This window comes from Erpetoichthys calabaricus, chromosome 5 (genome assembly GCF_900747795.2).
Source record: "Erpetoichthys calabaricus chromosome 5, fErpCal1.3, whole genome shotgun sequence".
NCBI classification, from domain to species: domain Eukaryota; kingdom Metazoa; phylum Chordata; class Cladistia; order Polypteriformes; family Polypteridae; genus Erpetoichthys; species Erpetoichthys calabaricus.
Genome location: NC_041398.2, coordinates 32,019,652 through 32,040,073, shown reverse-complemented (window position 1 = coordinate 32,040,073; position 20,422 = coordinate 32,019,652). Strand labels below are relative to the sequence as shown.

Genomic DNA, 20,422 nt, shown 5'->3' with positions numbered 1-20,422 from the left:
CTGCATCATGTAAACTAGTATTTCTCCATATTTATGGTCTCAGGACCCAGTTTTAGCTCTTAGGTTCTGTGATGACCCACAGGCAGCTACTAAGGAGCCCGTGAAATGACTGCAATTAGAAGAATGTCCCCCATTGTGAAGCAAGCGTGGTTAGAAAAATAGAAAAGGGAACAATTTTGTGCAGTGCTGTCGATTTCTTTGGCAGATGACAGAAACTGAAACGACCACTTGTGACCCACCTACACCAACCTAGTGGATGGGAAATACTGATATAAACTATCAATGGCCATAATCAACTAATCAATCAGGATTCTTTTTCCTTTTGCACACTCCATTACCCGGCCTGATTACATCTCCCTACCATATGGTGAGGAAGGCAGGCTCTATTGTTGGCATAGAGCTGGACGGTTTGACAGCCGTAGCAGAGCAATGGGCACTCAACAGGCTCCTATCAATTATGGAGAATCCACTACATCCATTAAACAGTGTCATCTCCAGACAGAGGAGCAGTTTCAGCGACAGACTGCTGTCACTGTCCTGATCCACTGACAGACTGAGAAGATCATTCCTCCCCCAAACTATGCAACTCTTCAATTCCACCAGAGGGGGTAAACGTTGAACATTATTCAAGTTATTGTCTGTTTTTTACCTGCATTTTTTATTACTCTTTAATTTAATATTTTTTGCTGCTGGAGTATGTGAATTTCCCCCTGGGATTAATAAAGTATCTATCTATCTATCTATCTATCTATCTATCTATCTATCTATCTATCTATCTATCTATCTATCTATCTATCTATCTATCTATCTATCTATCTATCTATCTATCTATCTATCTATCTATCTATCTATCTACACTGGAAAAAATCAGGTTTAAAAAATAAATGATAACATTATTGTGTCTCACTGGTTCTAATGCTTGCATGTTCTAAGTGTGTCTGCCATGATGAATCTCTGTGGGCCCCCGGTACCCTGTTTGTTAGGTTAATCAGTGACACCCGTTGGCTGGGTGTTGTGTGTGAGCCTGAGTGCTCTGTGGTGGGCGGCTGTCACATCCACTAATGGTTTCTACCTTGTGCCAGAATTTGCCTGGATAAGCTCTGGCCTCCTGTGACCATGCATTTGGGTTAGGTTACTTCATTTTAATGTAGTATTAGGGTGTTGTACCATGTTAGCCATTTTATGTGTAGTGAGATGTCAAGCAAAATGACACCTTTTATTGGCTAACTAAAAAGATTACAATATGAAAGTTTTCGAGGCAACTCAGCCCCCTTCTTCAGGCAGGATGTAATCATTTTAATGGATGTACTGATCTGGTCTATTTTTAGGGACTGCATTCACCTGTGCCTGTTGAACAGTGGAACAAGTATCTTGGCTGGCTTTGCTGTTTTTTCTACACTGGGCTTCATGGCTTATGAACAAGGTGTGTCCATCAATGAAGTGGCAGAGTCTGGTAAGCATAATAATAATAATAATAATAATAATAATAATAATAATAATAATAATAATAATAATACATTTTATTTATATAGCGCCTTTCCCATGCTCAAGGCACTTCACAGAGTTTAAAAAAGAATGGCAGGGTATACAGTATATAGTATTGTACTAAACCAGATAAATAAATAAAGAAGATTAAGACAGTAAATTAAAAAAAAAAGCCTAACAGACAACATAATTGATGGTCTCGCACACACACACACTCACAGGTTACGTGAGCATCTTGACATAAAGGTAAACTGAGAGAAGGGTAATAAAGTCAAGTAGAGCTAAAAGCCTTCCTGAACAGATGAGTTTTGAGTTGTTTTTTAAAAGAATTCATGGAGTCAGCTGACCTGATTAATTTTGGTAGGTCATTCCAGAGTCTGGGCGCTATACAGCTGAAGGCCCTGTCACCCATGGAGTGTAGATTAGTGAGGGGCACAACAAGATGGCCAGAATCAGAGGACCTTAGTGGGCGGACAGGCACATAGTGATGGAGAAGGTCACTGATGTAGTTTGGCACAAGGTCATTTAAAGCTTTGTAGGTTATTAGTAGGATTTTATATTCGATTCTGTAAGACACAGGGAGCCAGTTAAGACAGAGTAGGATGGGTGTGATGTGCTCACTGCTGCTGGTTTGAGTAAGGATTCTTGCAGCTGAGTTTTGAATAAGCTGGAGCTGTGATATAAGATTAGAAGGGGCAACTGCCAGTAGGGAATTACAATAATCGATGCGGGATGCGATAAAAGCATGGACAAGTTTTGCAGCATTAGAAAAGGAGAGGAAGGAGTGAACACGGGATATGTTATGGAGATAAAAGTAAGAAATTTCTTAATGTGATTTATGTGGGCGGAATAAGAAAGGGGGGAATCAAAAATGACACCATGATTCTTTGCACTAGAGGCAGGTCTGATGAGATCACCACCAAGATGGACTGGGAAGGAGCTCATTTTATTAAGTTGCACTTCAGTCTCAATTTGCAGGAGTTCAGTTTTGTTGCAATTTAATTTTAAAGAGTTCTGCTCCATCCAGGTTTTAGTTTCATTTGAGGCAGGTTGTGAGCTGAGAAAGCTCTGATGAAGTTTCACTTTTAACATTGAAGTAGAGTTGAGTATCATCTGCATAAAAATGATAACCCAGTCCATAACTACGGATAATATGGCCAAGGGGAAGCATATAAATACAGAAGAGAAGAGGGCCGAGGACAGAGCCCTGAGGAGCTCCTTGTGTGACTGGTGCTGAGTTGGATCTGCTGTTGCCAAGACTAACAAACTCTTGCCTATCAGTCAGATAGGACTTGAACCACTGGAGGGCAGTGCCAGAGATACCCAGCATGTTCTCCATTCTGGACAGTAGGATGTCATGTCTTACCTGAGTGTCAAATGCTGCACTGAGATCTAACAGAATTAATATGCTGGTTTGTCCAGAGTCTGCTGCCATAAGCAAATCATTGGTTACCCGTAGCAGAACAGTTTCACAGCTGTGCTGCGCCCTGAAACCACACTGAAAGGGTTCTATCAAATTATTAGAAGTTAGGTAATTGGTGAGTTGGGAAGCTACAACACGCTCAAGAACTTTTGACAGAAAAGGTAAGTGGGAAATAGGCTGGAAATTGTTAAGATTGTCAGCATCAAGACCAGACTTTTTTAACATTGGGGTTACAGAAGCAATTTTAAAAGTGAGCGGCACAGATCCGGTGTCAAGGGATGAGTTTATTATTGTTATAACAGTCGGGATTATGGCATGAAGGCAGGATTTAAGTAGTGTGTTGGGGATGGGGTCCAGTACACAAGTAGTCGGCCTCATCTTACAAAGCAGGTTATTAACAAACGAAGAAGTGACTGGTGAGAACTTAGAGAAGGAGCTGGATGGAGTGGGAAAACAGGGAGAGATATAAACAGATGATGTATTTATGTTAGTTGAATTATTTAGATCTTTAATTTTGTGACGGAAAAAGTGGAGGAATTTTTCACAGACTTCAGTAGAGGAGGTAGTTGGGCCAGATGCGGGATGAAGTAGTTTATTAACTACAGAGAACAAAACCCTTGGGTTATCGTGGCCACTTTCTCTTATTCTGCTGTAATGGGTGTTTTTGGTAGCGGTTAGTGCTTCTCTGTAAGCTCTTTGGTGGTCAGAGAAAGCCTGGATGTGCACGGTGAGGCCAGACTTACGTGACGTTCTCTCAAGGCATCGGCCAGCTGCTTTCATAAATCGCAATTCTGAATTATACCAAGGAGCTGAACATTTAAAGGAAACTTCCTTATGTTTTAAAGGAGCTGTTTTATCTAATGCTGAATGAAGGGCTGAGTTATAGTGGTAAACAAGACTATCTAGTGTTGACGGAATAGGTGCAGATAGTAAAAGATCAGAAATGGATCCAGAATGGATAGAGGGACAGATATTTTTCTGTACGAAATTTTTCGTTTACAGGTAAGAGGAGGGAGAGGTAATGAGACATTGAAAAGTACTACTTTATGGTCAGAGAGTCCCAAATCAGTGCTGTAAATGTTGGCAACAGATAGTCCAAAAGTGCAGATCAGGTCCAATATATGACCGCCAGAATGGGTTGGAAAATCAACATGTTGTGTCAAGTCAAAACAGTCCAGTGAGGACAGGAATTCATTTTTCAGTTTAGATGTAGTAATGTCAATAGGGATGTTGAAAATTGCAGAGAAGAATAATTCTCTGGGAAAAGGAACTTAAGTGGGTTAAAAGTTTAGTCAGATCAGATAAGAAGGATGCATTGTATTTTGGAGGACGATAAAGACAGTCAATTGGGATTCTTTTGATGTGTAAATCCACTCTGACAATTACTGCAAGTCCACCGCCTTGTCTTGAGCTATGGGGCTCTGTGTGGAAAATGAATCCAGGAGGTGTCGCCTCTGTGAGAGACATAAATTCATTTGGTTTTAGCCAAGTCTCTGTTAAACACAATATATCAAGTTTGGTATCAGTGATGAATTCTGACAGCACCAACGCTTTGCCATTAAGAGATCTCGAGTTAAACAGTGCAATATTAGTTAATGAGGCTTCTTTTTGCACAGAGCCGTGATTGGAGTTTATTTTCATATAATGTAAATTTGGCATACTAACACTTCTACTTTCAGGGCCATGAGTAGGATGGCATATTCCTGAGCAAATGCCGCCAGTGGTCTTTTCATTTGCAGCCCGGCGGTGGCAGTGACCTGACCCGCGATGTACATATTTCGGGCGCTGCAAAATCCCGCCGTCTTTTAGGATGTTCCAGTCAGACCATTTGCTCTGGACAAACTGTTTAATATGAAGGACTTTGTCATGACAGTATTTTAGCATGATAGTGAGTGATACTTATCTGATAGCAGTGGACATGCAGCACAGCACAGCGGAGCCGGTAGGACAGGCGGGTGCGGTAGCGTAGATGAGCAGCGATAGCAAAGCAGTAGAAAGTATAGCAGGAGGAGGTAGCAGGATTTGGAAGTTCCAGCATACAGCCATAAACAGTAACTCTGGGTATTACAGGCGTGATCACCCCGGAGCCACCAGCCAGGTTGGTATGAACTTCAGATCAGTTCTTAGTTGAACAGTACTGTAAAATGAATCGGGAGCAGACTAGAATAGCAATATAATCAAGGAGACAGATTATGCTGAGTTCCTAGATCGCCAGGTACAAAGAAATGTCCGTAGGTCTCGTCCCGTGATCCACAGGTTCAGTTGTTCCCAGTCAAAGTAGAGTCCATAAAATCTGTAAATATTAACCAAATCCATACAATTCGAGTCAGCTGCATCCACAAACTATACGTACAATAAGAAAATAAAACAAGCGTAATAAAGTGTAGGATTAAGGCGAATTTTGCGAAAAGTGTTGTTAACAGGGTGGAGCGGTAGCAGCATGCGTGCGCCAGCGTCCCCTCCCTGAGTGAAATGCAGTATGTGAAAGTGAAAAGTCCCTAAACATAACATGTCCTCTTTATGTTGCCCTCCCATTCACCTGATAGATCCTTATGTGTGGGTTGCATCAGTGTGACAAAGGTGACTTTCCTTTGATATTTCATGTGTAGGTCCAGGCCTCATCTTCATTGTGTACCCATATGCCATCTCCATGATGCCTCTTCCTCAACTGTGGACCTTCTGCTTGTTTCTCATGATTTTTCTTCTTGGACTGGACACTCAGGTAAACGTGCCTGCTAACTAAACAATTTCTGAAGTGCTGTCCAGCGTCTTCTACTTTGGATAACTCTGTGTTCCTCTGTCATTCATCAGTTTACGATTCTTGAAATCATCATGGCCACTGCCAAGGACATGTTTGCTCATCTGCTACAGAATGAAAGACGTTTACAGGGTCTACTGCTGCTCATCTGTATTTCTCTTTACATACTAGAGCTCCCAATGATCTCAGAGGTAAGAAAAAGAAAAAACGAGTTGTGCTTCGTAAAGGATTGTTATAAGGCACACAGAACTGATCAGGTCTTCCTTCCATGTATCAATCATCATAAACATTCAAACGGTGATGTGGTCAGTTATATACAAATTATAAAGATCAAATATATGGAAATAAAAATCCTTTAAACGGTGCCTATAAAATGTATTTACACTCTTGTAAGTTTTCACATTTCATTGTTATATGGCATTGAATTACACTGAATTCTGGCTTTTAATGGCACTAATCAGCAGAAATAACAGCAATTCTCTTCAAAGTGGTCTCAATTAAAATACAAATACAGTGGGGGAAATAAGATTTGACCCGCTGCTGAATTTGTAAGTTTGCTCACTTACAAAGAAATGAAGAGTCTCTAATTTTTATGGTAGTTTCATTTTAATGAGAGAGACAGAATATCAACCAAAAATCCAGAAAAAACACATTACATACAAGTTATAAATTGATAGAATCTGATCCCCTGCAACCCAGCCAGAATTCCGGCTCCCAGAGATTGACTGTGTGCCAATTACAATCAATCAATCAGTCAATCAATCACTGATATTCCTAATCTTACCCCGTTACGTGTATAAAGCACACCTATCCACAGAATCCATTTCTTCCATTCCAACCTCTCCACCACCATGGGAAAGACCAGAGTACTCTCAAAGGACATCAGAGACAAGACCATGACAAGGCTGCAGCAAGAAGCTTACAGTATAACATTGTTGTACATAATGTGATCAGTCCATCTACACTGAGATACCATGTGCTGTCAGCCAAAATGGAAGTGTTGGTAACCTTACACATATAGGCCACAGGGAAAAGGCAGCTTTGTAATAGCTGTAATTTAATTCTGTCACAACCAGGCCTTTCTCGCATTTTGCACCCAACTTTGAAAACCCTTACAACGTGTGGGATAATACAGGTTAATGCATTTCCCCACCACTCCATGTAAGGTAATGTTAAAGCAAGCCTCATTCATGCAAATTAGTATGTATATTAAGGTCATTGCCCACTGTATGGATGAACACACACATGTGAATCACAATCGATATCACGGTATCAACACACAGGTGGTCATGGATGTTCTGTAGCATCCAGCATATTACCCAGAAGATAGGTGGGGCAGGATGGGTGATTGACAGTAAAATGTCACACAAGAAGGATGAGCTCTGCATTTCATGAACCCCTGGAACATTCACTTTATACTGTATAAGCACAGGAAGGTTTAAGAAGGCAGGCAGAAACTCCCAGAGTACTGTATCAGAAAAATAGAACCCTGCAGAATAAACAGAGAAAGGCATGGCACTCAGCTCTGGAAGATCCTCGAGAGCAGTGCAAGTGTTAATGTGACTTCAGTATAATTAATGAGGCATCTCCTATGGCTTTAACAGGTGATTCTTCTGAAAGTACGGCTGTGGATCATTCGTTGTTAAATCTGTCAGCATTAACTCTCATTCAGTGTGTGAGCCTTTGTCTTTCCCTCTCAGTGTTTGTTGCAATATTATTCATGATGTTGTAAAGTTTCAATAATTATGTGCACCTCAGAGCAATATCCTATCTTATTATATTTTCCTTCTACTTCTACTTTGAATATAATTAATATTATTATTATTATTGTGGTTATGCCTCTGTGTTAGTATAAAACAACTACAAAACGTTATCTGTGTTATCATGATTTTTTCCTCTTTCTACCCCTTACTTACTTTTTCCTGGGACAGATGCTCTTGCCAGGTTCGTTATTGGCATAGTCTACTCCCGCACCTTAAGAATAACACACACATCCATAGATGTACACATACACACAGACCCTAACCACAACAGTGCCCTATGAATGACACACACGGCTGGTTAACTTCTAGCTCTTCAAACCACACAAACGCCTTATGAATAAAACAACTTGTCACTCTCTTAGCACTTCAAAAGACTTACTTATTTTCGGCACAAACAACATATGATGTTTTAAATATATCTCAGACCTAAATATTAATTTTGTGTCTAGGAATATATTTAAACATACAAAGGCTCAACATCTTTGGTTATACGTCATTTATAAATCAAAGATATATTACTTTACATACTGTTCCCTACTATTGGGTGCTGCTCTTACCCTCAGCCTTAATAAAGCTAGCACACAGAGCATATGGCAAACTTCCGGCTGCCCCAGGTGCTCAAAAAAAAATCTACTTTATTACTTCAATCACTTCAGATATAAAAAAAAGTATAGAACTTTCAAAAGTAATATGGTATTCATCACATGAATAATAATAATAGCAAATAGAACAAGGAATAATAGAAAATAACATTCATGCAGTAGTCTTAAAAAAGCTTACTGAAAGAAATTAGAGATGTCAAGGATGAATGTCCCAGGGAGGTGTTGACTTAGCAAACGATGTTCATGAAATGCTATTAACTGACACGATTGGATGAAACTGGTCACACGTGTCTTTGCTTTCTCTTCTGATGTTACTCTTCCATCATCGCTGTTCCTCTTCTGACATCGCTTTCATATCTCTCTAGTATAATAAAAAATTCTTGGTTCGAGACGTGATCTTCTCGGAAAGACACTTTGACGTCCCGCGAGACTAGACTTTACAGCCTTTGAAAGCAAGACCCGTGAGACGGTCACTTTTGCACGTCACGCCCTACTTACAAACAATTGAAAACAAGATCACAGACATCTAACCTCTCAGATGTTGGAATGCTTTTGGCAAACACACTTCATGTGCTCCCAGCTCTTAAAAATTTTATACGTTCTAGATGGCACGTCAACGACTAAGCGAAAAAAAATGAGCGGTTATGTGCAAATTCTGAAAATAAGAAAAGTAATAATCAGCCCGGACCAAGTGGAATTGAAAACCTCGTAGGTCCAATCAGGGTCAGAAATAAAAGACTTCATAAAGACGTTCAAAAACGTTGGTGTGATACACATGCAGAGCAGGTTATAGATTATGAAAGCAGTGGAATTCGAAAGTCTCAAAAAAAACTTTGGTGTGATACACAAGCAGAGCAAGTTACAAAATATGAAAGTAGTAAATTTCAAAAGCATCAAAAAAAAGAAAGTAAAGATCGCATTAGCACAAACAAGAGGAAATTATTACTCGGTTAAATAACAGAAAAGCAAAAAGAGATCAAATATATGGACATAAGTGATATTTCAGAAGTATGTAGGTATTGTAAGGCTTTAAAGTTTAAGTCGGAGACTTGTAGATTGTCTAATTCATGCTGCCATTAGGGAAAAGTAGTGTTTCTTCCCAATGAAGAGGTGTATCTATGAGAATTAAAAGATTTGTTGTTTGGTGAAAGTGAAATCCACAAACAGCAGAGGCAAAAAATCAAAGTCTACAATAATCTGTTTGCGTTTGAATCATTCAACGCTCAAAACGAAGATTTACACAATAATGGACCATACGCTATGAGAATCTGAGGTCTCGCAACAATTAAAGCTATGACAAGTTTAATTTCGAAGAAACCGCAATTCGGTCAGGTGTATATTTATGATCATGGACAAGTAATGCAACATAGAATTGAAAGAGTATGTAACAATTCCCATGAAAATAACAATCTCTTTTAATTGTATATCCAGATAACCAAACCCAGGAGTGAACGAGCGAGTTTGCTATAAATCTCTACCTCAATATGATGGATGAATTCACTCCGATTCTTTAATCCTGTTTAAGTACATACGTTTCTAATGTTTTAACAATCTCCTGTCTCAAGATGTCATTTCAGGTCCATTGGCATCTCCTTCTGTTCACAGGTTGTAAGATAATCGAGTACAGCTTGAACTATAGCATGTCTTCCTTTCCCAAGCTGTAAACCAATCTAGTCCTGGTGCCTTTTCCTTCACAGGTGATAAAACCGTCAATACAGCTTGAGGCATCTCCTGAATTCTTGTTCAGCTCAAAAGATGGTTCTGATAAAGGTACAATTCAGGAAAACAGATTGCCTTGGACGTTAACTGTCCATGCAAGTGACCTGTATTTAAGTTCATCTGTTGTTTTGTCTTGAACAAAATATAATGAAAATATAGACCAAAATTTACAGATTTTGTACACCATGACAGTTATCATTAATATTAGTTTGTGGCAAAGAGTGCTATAAATTCATGACATTGTTTGTTCTCACACATTGCCTTCTACTCCTCACTGGAACTGAGACTTGGACGTTTCATAATTTCTTCTCATGTCCTACTCTTTTGGTAAGACACAGTCTTATTCTAGTCAGACTTCAAGGGCAATTCTGAAATGCTTGATAAATATGGGCCCTAGTCTCGATCCAATTGAGAATTTTTGGCTGGACATGAAAACGGCTGTTCGCTCACAATCATCATGGAACCTGACAGAGATAGAGCAGGTCTGCAAAAAACAAAAAAAAGGGAGAAAAATGGCAGAACTGGCAGACAGAGGCCTGTGCACCAGGACTCAAGGCTGTCATGGCCTCCATCTGCCAAATACTGACATGAAGGGGGTGAATACTTAAGTGATCAACGATTTTGTGTTTTATATTTGTAATCAGTTTATTTTATTTTGCAGAGATCTGTTTTCAAACTAATATTAGTCAGTCTAATACCATCTACTGTGGTTTAATAAGAATATAAAAATATAGCAATGAAATGTGAAAACTTCCAAGGGGATGAATATATTTTATACACTATTTGATTGGACAAAGACTTTAAAAGGAGGCTCTCCAAGTACATGGAACCGTTCAGCTTGTGTCAGCAGTCAGGATGGATAGTTAGGTGTCTCCCAGTGGAGGTCGGGTGCAAGGTATTTGTGGCCTGTTCTTTGGTCAGAGCCTTTAGCAGTTTGGGAATCAAAGGAGAGAGGAAGAGAAGAGAGCCATCCACAGTATCGCTGAATTGGCAGTGAGAGCCTCAAAATGGCTATGGCTCAAGAGGTGAGAGGCTTGGGGTCAGAGCAGTTAGCCGTCTGGACACAGTCTGGGGTCTGACCAACCCTGGTGGGGTCACCTGGAGAAGAGTATATGATGTTGAAAGACTTGAAACACTTGCTGATCCCAGGACCATCACTGATGAAGTGTCCAGACTTGAGGCATCAGCAGATGTATATTCACAGATAAAAATAAAGGTGTCAAAGTGGTTCTTCAAAATCATGCTATAGGATCACCATCTTTTGTTTCAATAAGAACCATCCATAAGAAGAATCCAGAAGGAAGTTTTATTTATTTAGATCTATTAATAGTTAACATAATACATATATGCTAACTGGTTTGCCTGGGTTTCGCTACCCGGGGGTCCTCCCTGTGTGGAGTTTGAATGTTCTCCCCGTGTCTCTGTGGGTTTCCTCCCACAGTCCAAAGACATGCAGGTTAGGTGCATTGGTGATCATAAATTGCCCTAGTGTGTGCTTGGTGTGTGGGTGTGTGTGTGTGTGTCCTGCGGTGAGCTGGCACCCTGCCCAGGATTTGTTCCAGCCTTGTGCCCTGTGCTGGCTGGGACTGGCTACATGCAGACCCCCATGACCCTGTGTTAGGATATAGCGGGTTGGAACATGACTGACTGATTGACTGACTAACAGGTTTGTGAAATGCCAGTGGTCCCCTGATTTTAATGTGACTCTTGATGATTACAATCACACAGGCTAAGTTCAGGTTTTCTTGATCTTTTGGTAGCCTGCTAGGTAGCCTACTGTTTTTGTGATCGAGCTTTTATTTTAACACCCAAAGGTCCCTTCATTTTCAGATCTAGAAGCCTCTTTTATCAGGATGCACAGATGATACCAGACAAAGACTAACCATTACGTGTTGATCGATTGATCCATCCATTCATTCATACATCCATACTTCTATTCATCCCTCCATTAATTCATTGCAAGTTGGAGTCATTAAAACAGCAATACAAAGAACACATCAATAACCGACCTTGTAAGGCACCAGTTCATCACAGAACACACAAAGACAGTCATGCAGACTTTGCCAGTCATGAGCATTCAGTAAAACTGCTGGAAGGGTCCTGCAATCATGAGGAGAGTGTGGAAACACAATATAGCTAATGAGAGGTTGAACCCGAGTCTCTATGTCTCTGAGTCAGTGATGCTAACCACTAAGCTAATATGCCAACAACTAACAACAGATACATCACATTGTTGTTTAGATCTCATTGACACACTGGCTGGGCATGTTGTCTTCTTTGCATTTGCAGGGTGGAATATACATTTTCCAGATCATTGACTACTATGGATGCAGTGGGAGATGTTATCTGTTCAACGCGATCTTTCAGAGCATTTGCATCGGCTGGATTTATGGTGAGCAGGTTCCCCCTAAAGATTCTTGTTTTCATTGTCTGACATCTCCTCACCTGGGACTGAGTGCTGTTGTCTATTGGCTGGAAGGTATTGTAGCCTGTGGCCAGCTGCCCATGGGTGCCACTTTTTCCTTCAGTCCTTCTCTCTCTCTCTTTCACTTAATAAAGATTCTAACCTCTTATAATTTATAAAATGTGTTTTGCTAAATGAACATATTTTTAGTATGTAACTTTTCCTGACCTAGGACTTGATGCTGCCCCCTGTTATCTAGAAGGTATCCAATCCCTTTCTATACTTCTCTTTCAGCAAACGATCTGCCTTCTAGTGCTTAGAGGGGATATTGTTAGCCTTCTCTGACAGTGTCATTATTGGTGCTGTGACAAGGTGGCAGAAACATGATGAAAAGTGTAATACAGACCTTTAAAAACACCCACAAACAGGTCTATTACCTTCAATTGCCTGGTCTCACCCCAGGCAGCCTGACCCCAAAGAGGAAGCTTAGAAATAAAGCAAACAGGACAAGAGGTAAACATGAGTCAAAGGGCTAACAAACATAATCCTTTATTCAATACCCAGAGTCCAAAGATAAAGCAACATTATCCACTATAGCTAGGAAATCAACAGATGTATTTACAAAAATTGCAATACATAATATGATGTTTCACCTGGAAATGGCAAAAAGGGCATAACACAGAAAAACAAGATTAAAAAAAGCCAGGCTAGGCCTCCCTTAGCCTACCCAGAATAGACCTGACCTGAGGCAGCTTGATCCCAACATCTACTGACCTGCCTTAGCCTACACAGGCCTATAAAGGGGTTTTGACTTCAAAATACTTAAAATGTCCCAAATAATCTCATTATGACTCTCAAGGGAAAGCAGGAGGTTGGAAACATGCACTGATTACAGCGTGTTGCCGCACCCACAACACGGCGAACCACCCGGATTGAGACCCAAGTGCCAGACAAAGACTAATCTATCTAATGAATAGATAGATAGGTGACACCTCAGCACCACCCTGAACAGTGTGAGGTTATTTTACAGTGGCTGGAGTGCCAAACCTGCCACCAATCCCTGCAAGTTAGAGGACCTGCTGGCTGGGTTGGATGAAGATTAACATCATACCCAGGTTAAGGGCCTTGCTCAGGGGCCCAATGGAGTAGAGTCTCTTCTGGCATTTACGGGATTCGAACCGGCAACCTTCTAATTGCTGGCACAGATCCCTAGCCTCAGAGAACAACACTCTGCCTTCAAGAGACAGGTAACCATAATAAAATGCAGAGAAACAGTCATAGTTATGCTGGAGAATGTCATAGTTATGTTGTAATCACATGTTACAGAAGAATAAGTAAGTAATAAAATGCAATTTTTTATTTTATTCTTATTTTCATGGGCGTCGTAAAAGCATCAAACAACTATAAAAGTGTCTGTGAATGTTTCAGGTTCAACCAGTCATTTTTTAATGACATATCTACAAGTAATATGTGTAGTTCTACTGTACTGTTACTGTATTATACTGTTTTTAAATAATTATCCATTGCATACCTATCCATTATTGAAAACCCATAGACTATGAATCATTTTGAAGGACAGAACTTACTCTTTCAAAATGTACTTACTTTTGTAAAGAAATTATAATGTGCATCCACACGACAACACCAATAGTTGCAAGATTCAAAAACATCATCACAAAAAAAAGAAAAATCTGAAATAGAGAAAGTGGAAAACATGGAAAGTGTCATTTGAAAGTTGAAACACCCCACTCGTTTAGTAGATAATCATATCATATCATATCATATCATATCATATCATATCCTATTGTATGCAGCTGAATCAGGATGTTCAAGAAAGCCAAGGAGCTTTTGGCGGTGATGTTGCATTTTGATGGAAAAACGATAAACACTGTGATGTGGTATAGGCAAATGCAATACGGTATTTTAACGGCAAAACAGAACGCCACACTTTAATTAAAGCAGTAAGTAAATGACAGATCGTATGACACTGGTGGATCACTCAATGAAGCTCACGATGGCTTGCTTCAGGCAGGCCGGAACAGATTGCCTCGCACGCTCTAGAAGGATCTGCGCTACCCTCAGGACAAGAGCTTAATAGAAAGAGGCAGTGTAGTGACTTCAGGGTCTGGACCTGAGACCTATCTGAGGGGTCGAGAATACTGGGAAAAGTAGGCCGTAATAATTAGCTCCGTGAGAAGTAATGGGGTTGCAGTCAGAACTTAGAGAGAACTACAATCTCATCTCCAAGTTCCTTAAAGACATCGGCCTGGATGCATGGCTGCCAGCAAGCCTTGGATGTGGATAATGGCCTTGGGTCAGCTTGTGGAGCTGGGGAATTTGATCCCGGGAGAGTGGAGTGAAGCAAAGTGGGCCAGGGTGTGTGAGCAAACAAAGGCACAAAGCAACTGGGAACTTGTGTCACCGCCGAAGACCTGAGCAGCATGGCGGAAGCAGTCTCTGAAGATGCCAATGATCTGTTCAAAGGCCATTGACCAACAATCAACATAAACAGGCTCATTTCATTCCACTGTCTCCCCCAACTCACCCCCCTAAGGTTGTTACAATATATAGAGAAAGATAAAAGGTGAAAGTGAGAAAGGAAACCTTTTCATAGACAGGTAGAAAGACCAATCTATCTAGGCTCATGGAGTCAGCCACATTTATTCTTTCTGATATAACATCTAATCATTTCATTTGTTTAATATGTATTCCTGGTCAGAGAGATGCTTGACTAGGGAATACTTTTCCATTCATTATAGACGAATGCAGATGAAAATAGCAATATAACTGTGTTGTGTGCAAATGAAAGAGAAACATGAAGTCAACCAAAGATACAGTCATATGAAAAAGTTTGGGAACCCCTCTTAATTCTTTGGATTTTTGTTTCTCATTGGCTGAGCTTTCAAAGTAGCAACTTCCTTTTAATATATGACATGCCTTATGGAAACAGTAGTATTTCAGCAGTGACATTAAGTTTATTGGATTAACAGAAAATATCCAATATTCATCATAACAAAATTAGGTGCATAAATGTGGGCACCCCAACAGAGATATGACATCAATACTTAGTTGAGCCTCCTTTTGTAAATATAACAGCCTCTAGACGCTGTCCTCCTATAGCCTTTGATGAGTGTCTGGATTCTGGATGGAGGTATTTTTGACCATTCTTCATACAAAATCTCTCCAGTTCAGTTCAATTTGATGGCTGCCAAGCATGGACAGCATGCTTCAAATCATCTCATAGATTTTCGATGATATTCAAGTCAGGGGACTGTGACGGCCATTCCAGAACATTGTACTTCTCCCTCTGCATGAATGCCTTTGTAGATTTCGAACTGTGTTTTTTGGTCATTGTCTTGTTGGAATATCCAACCCCTGCGTAACTTCAACTTTGTGACTGATGCTTGAACATTATCCTGAAGAATTTGTTGATATTGGGTTGAATTCATCTGACCCTCGACTTTAACAAGGGCCCCAGTCCCTGAACTAGCCACACAGCCCCACAGCATGATGGAACCTCCACCAAATTTGACAGTAGGTGGCAGGTGTTTTTCTTGGAATGTGGTGTTCTTCTTCCACCATGCAAAGCGCTTTTTGTTCTGACCAAATAACTCAATTTTTGCCTCATCAGTCCAAAGCACTTTGTTCCAAAATGAATCTGGCTTGTCTAAATGAGCATTTGCATACAACAAGCGACACTGTTTGTGGCGTGAGTGCAGAAAGGACTTCTTTCTCATCACCCTGCCATACAGATGTTCTTTGTGCTAATTGCACTGAATTGTAGAATGATGTACAGATACACCATCTGTAGCAAGATGTTCTTGCAGGTCTTTGGAGGTGATCTGTGGGTTGTCTGTAACCATTCACACAATCCTGTGCGTATGCCGCTCCTGTATTTTTCTTGGCCTGCCAGACCTGCTGGGTTTAACAGCAACTGTGCCTGTGGCCTTCCATTTCCTGATTACATTCCTTACAGTTGAAACTGACATTTTAAACATCCGAGATGGCTTTTTGTAGCCTTCCTCTAAACCAGGAGACTGAACAATCTTTGTTTTCAGATCTTTTGAGAGTTGCTTTGAGGATCCCATGCTGTCACTCTTCACAGGAGAGTCAAAGGGAAGCACAACTTGCAATTGACCACCTTAAATACCTTCATGATTGGACACACCTGTCTATGAAGTTCAAGGCTTAACGAGCTCATCCAACCAATTTGGTGTTGCAGGTAATCAGTATTGAGCAGTGACAGGCATTCAAATCAGCAAAATTACAAGGGGACCCAATTTTTTGCACAGCCAGTTTTTCACATTTGATTTAATTTCATATAACTAAATACTGCTTCACTAAAAATCTTTGTTTGGAAAACACCCCAGTACTCAGATGTTCCTAGGAAATGAAAGACATACCACTGTTGTCTTTTTTGTTGAAAGGTGAGTCAATTATTATGCAGGCTGAGAGGGGTTCCCAAACTTTTTCATATGACTGTATAATACATAAGCACTCATGCGTTCTCCAGCTGAGTTATTTCAGTTGGGTTGCAGGAGCAGCTGAGTACAAGGGAGGAAAAAGCCACGTACATCCCACAGGGCTGGGGCCCCAGATAGGAAAGCCACATTCACTGCACGGGACACTGCTGCCAGTGACTGCAACTGACGAAGTGGTGGTTTTGAATTTGTTTAAAGGCAAAGGTGACATTGAAGTCAGAGTTCATCTTCCTCTTCATGGTGTTTTGGGGTAAATAGACATACACATCATATCCAGTTCTGGGCATGACTTTATCCTGTGTTCCTTCTCATATAGTATACAGCAGGGGTCCCCAACTCCAGTCCTGGAGGGCCCCAGTGGCTGCCGGTTCTCATTCTAACCCTTTTCTTAATTAGTGACCTGTTTTTGCTGCTAAGTAACTTCTTCTGAATTAATTTTAATTGACTTGTTTTTAAAGATTTTTGCCTCTGAATTGCTTCATTTCTTTCCTTAAATGTCACCCAAACAGAAATGAAACGTGAAGTGAGTGAACCAACAGAAGACCAACTAAGTCAGGGCTTCCAACTCCAACCAATTGCTTAATTAGCCACCGAGTCTCTTTGTTAATTAAACTTGTTCTTTAATTCCGTGGCTTGTTGCTGCTCTCGTGGTGCATTAGCAGACATTCTGAAATTGTTGATTTTTCCCTTTTCAAAGAGTACTGTTAAAATGTTTTGTGGACCTGAGCAGATCAGCATTCCTGTGACCTTCATCTTTCTTTATTTTCAGATATTGTACGATGGACACCAGTTGTTTTGGCTCATTTTGTATCTCATTATTGTTTGGCTGCTAATTAAGGAAAAAGAAACAATTAATGGTCGGTGTCTTCAAGAGCAAGTCAATTAAAATGAATTCAGAAGAAGTTAATTAACAGGAAAAAACAGTTCACTAAATAAGAAAAGGGTTAGAATGAAAACCTGCAGTCATGGAGGTCCTTCAGGACCGGAGTTGGGGACCCCTGGTATACAGTCTCCCTTATTCCTGCACATAACACAAAGTGGTGCACAGACATTTTTTTTATTACAGACCTATTTGTCTTACTTCTGTGCCATGCAAAATTGTGGAAACTATAATAAGAAATAAACTAAAATGAAAATAATATCCTAGAGAGCAACCAGCATGAGTTTATGAGAGGAAGGTCCTGCCCAACCAATCTTTTAGATTTGTTTTTTTTTTTTTTGAAGGAACCAGAATAGTTGACAACGCATACAACAGAATTTAATTCGACTTTCAAAAAGCCTTTGATCCCGTTGTTCCACACCAAAGATGAACTCTGAAGCTGTAGGCATGAGAGGTAACCTACAAAAAACTGCATCTCGGCAGGAGACAAAGAGTACAGATAAGAGGAGAATGGTTATCACCCTCAAGGGTCTCTCCTTGGACAATTACTTTTTCTGATTTATATTAATGACAGTGGGTGGCACGGTGGCGCAGTGGTAGCACTGCTGCCTTGCAGTAAGGAGACCCGGGTTCGCTTCCCAGGTCTTCTCTGCGTGGAGTTTGCATGTTCTCCCCGTGTCTGCATGGGTTTCCTCCCACAGTCCAAAGACATGCAGGTTAGGTGCATTGGCGATCCGAAATGGTCCTTAGTGTGTGTGCCCGGGGTTTGTTTCCTGCCTTGTGCCCTGTGCTGGCTGGGATTGGCTCCAGCAGACCCTCGTGACCCTGTGTTAGGATATAGTGGGTTGGACAATGGATGGATATTAATGACATTGATTCTGGTATAGTTAGTAAACTTTCATCCATCCATCCATCCATTATCCAACCCACTGTATCCTAACTACAGGGTCATGGGGGTAGTTAGTAAACTTACTAAAATTAAATTTAGCATTAGAGTGTTGTACGTTGTTAGCCATAGATTGATACACAAAATGACACCTTTTACTGGCTAACTAAATAGATTACAAATGCAAGCAGTCGAGACAGCTAAGGCCCCTAACCTTGCCTGATAAATGGGGCCTTAGTTGCCTCGAAAGCTTGCATTTGTAATCTATTTAGTTAGCCAGTAAAAGGTGTCATGTCAGCCTACTTTCTCCTGTAAAATTAAACTAAAATTGGAAGGATGGTAGACACTGAGGAGGTAGCAAAAAGAATTCAAATGACCCAGACAGCCTTCTGAGCTGGGTGAACACTTGGAACATACAGTTTAATGCAGAAAAGTACTACACATGGGCATAAGGAACATCCATCCATCCATCCATCTCAACCCGCTATCTCCTAACTACAGGGTCACAGTGGTCTGCTGGAGCCAATGCCAGCCAACACAGGGCGCAAGGCAGGAAACAAACCCCGGGCAGGGCACCAACCCATCGCAGATAAGGAACATCAATTACAAATATATACGATGGGAGACACTGAGGTACAGGAAGCAACCTCTGAAAAGGATTTAGGGGTTTATGTTGATACAATAATTTCATCAACAAAACAATGCACAAAAGGAATTGAAAAGGCAAATAAAATGTTAGGTTATACCATAAAAACTGTTGAATTTAAGTCAAGGAACGTTACTCTCAGACTATATAATACACTAGTAAGACCACATCTGGACTACTGTGTGCAGTTCTGGTCATAACGGTACAAGGAAGACATAGCAGCACATGAGGCTGTGCAAAGGAGAGCAACCAAGTGCATCATGGGGATGAAGGACATGGCCTACTGTGACAGACTCACAGAATTAAACCTGTTTAGTATGGAGCAGAGGAGACAGCATGGGGACCTCATCCAGGTATTGAAGATCCTTAAAGGCTTTGATAAAGGAGATCCAGCAACATTCTTTCAGCTCGAGAGTGAATCACGTACTCAAGGACATCTGTGGAGGTTACGAGGAAGTGCATTTAGAACTGAAGCCAGGAGGCTCTTCTTTACACAAAGAGTTGTGAGAGTCTTGAACAAACTACTGAGACATGAAGTTAAAGCAGAAACCGTGATATCCTTTAAGTAGAATCTGGATGAAATATTAGAACAGCTTACCTATTAGCTAAATGATGGACTGAATGGTCTCCTCTTGTTTGTCTGATTTCTTATGTTCTTAACTTATTACAAGAGCAGTTAATCGGTTAGGGATCTATCAAGTTCTTAATTGTGACTTATTCTCACTATTTCCATCTGAATCAGTCTAAAATACTTAAAATGAATCTTTTATTATTCATCCACCTCAGAGAATACAGCGTCCCGGCTTACACAAAGAGCCTCCCTCTCACCTTAATTCCTGGTGTTGCTCACCATGGCCGATGTCCTTGTCCATACCTTTCTCTTTTCAGGCGCTGATTGCTTTTTTGAGAACATTGAAGAAATGATAGGCTATCGTCCCAGACCATTCATTAAATACTGCTGGATGATCTTCACACCTGTCATTTGCAGTGTAAGACCATTATTTTACAGTATGTTTGCACCTATTATTTGTAGACCCTCAGACCATTAATGAATCTGTAGCCGAACTGAAGTAAGAAATTGCATCCTGGCCTTTTTTCTTCTTGTCTTTGTCTTTCTGTTTTTCAAGGGTACTTTTATATACTCTCTGGTGGATTACATCCCATTAAAATACAACACCTACGTATATCCAGCATGGGGGTATGTCCTGGGATGGATCTTAAGTCTATCTTCTATTAGTTTCATACCACTTTGGATGCTTTTCGGACTTTTTAGGGCAAAAGGAACACTTTGTGAGGTAAGCAGGGGAGTATTAGTAAGTCTGACGAGCTGAATGGTCTCCTCTTGTTTTGTTAAACGCTTTATGCGACTTGATCT

At 40.5% G+C, this 20,422-nt stretch overlaps 1 protein-coding gene across 1 annotated transcript in view; it reads left to right on the top strand.

Annotated features, from left to right (window-relative positions):
• LOC114644669 (sodium- and chloride-dependent GABA transporter 2-like) overlaps nt 1-20,422 on the top strand; it is a 35,559-nt gene that overhangs the window by 14,993 nt on the left and 144 nt on the right. The window contains exons 8-13 of the mRNA XM_028792706.2: nt 1,329-1,453; nt 5,518-5,630; nt 5,720-5,857; nt 12,040-12,142; nt 19,936-20,036; nt 20,175-20,342. Of these exons, the coding sequence (XP_028648539.2) occupies nt 1,329-1,453; nt 5,518-5,630; nt 5,720-5,857; nt 12,040-12,142; nt 19,936-20,036; nt 20,175-20,342 (748 nt within the window). The remainder of the gene's footprint in view (nt 1-1,328; nt 1,454-5,517; nt 5,631-5,719; nt 5,858-12,039; nt 12,143-19,935; nt 20,037-20,174; nt 20,343-20,422) is intronic.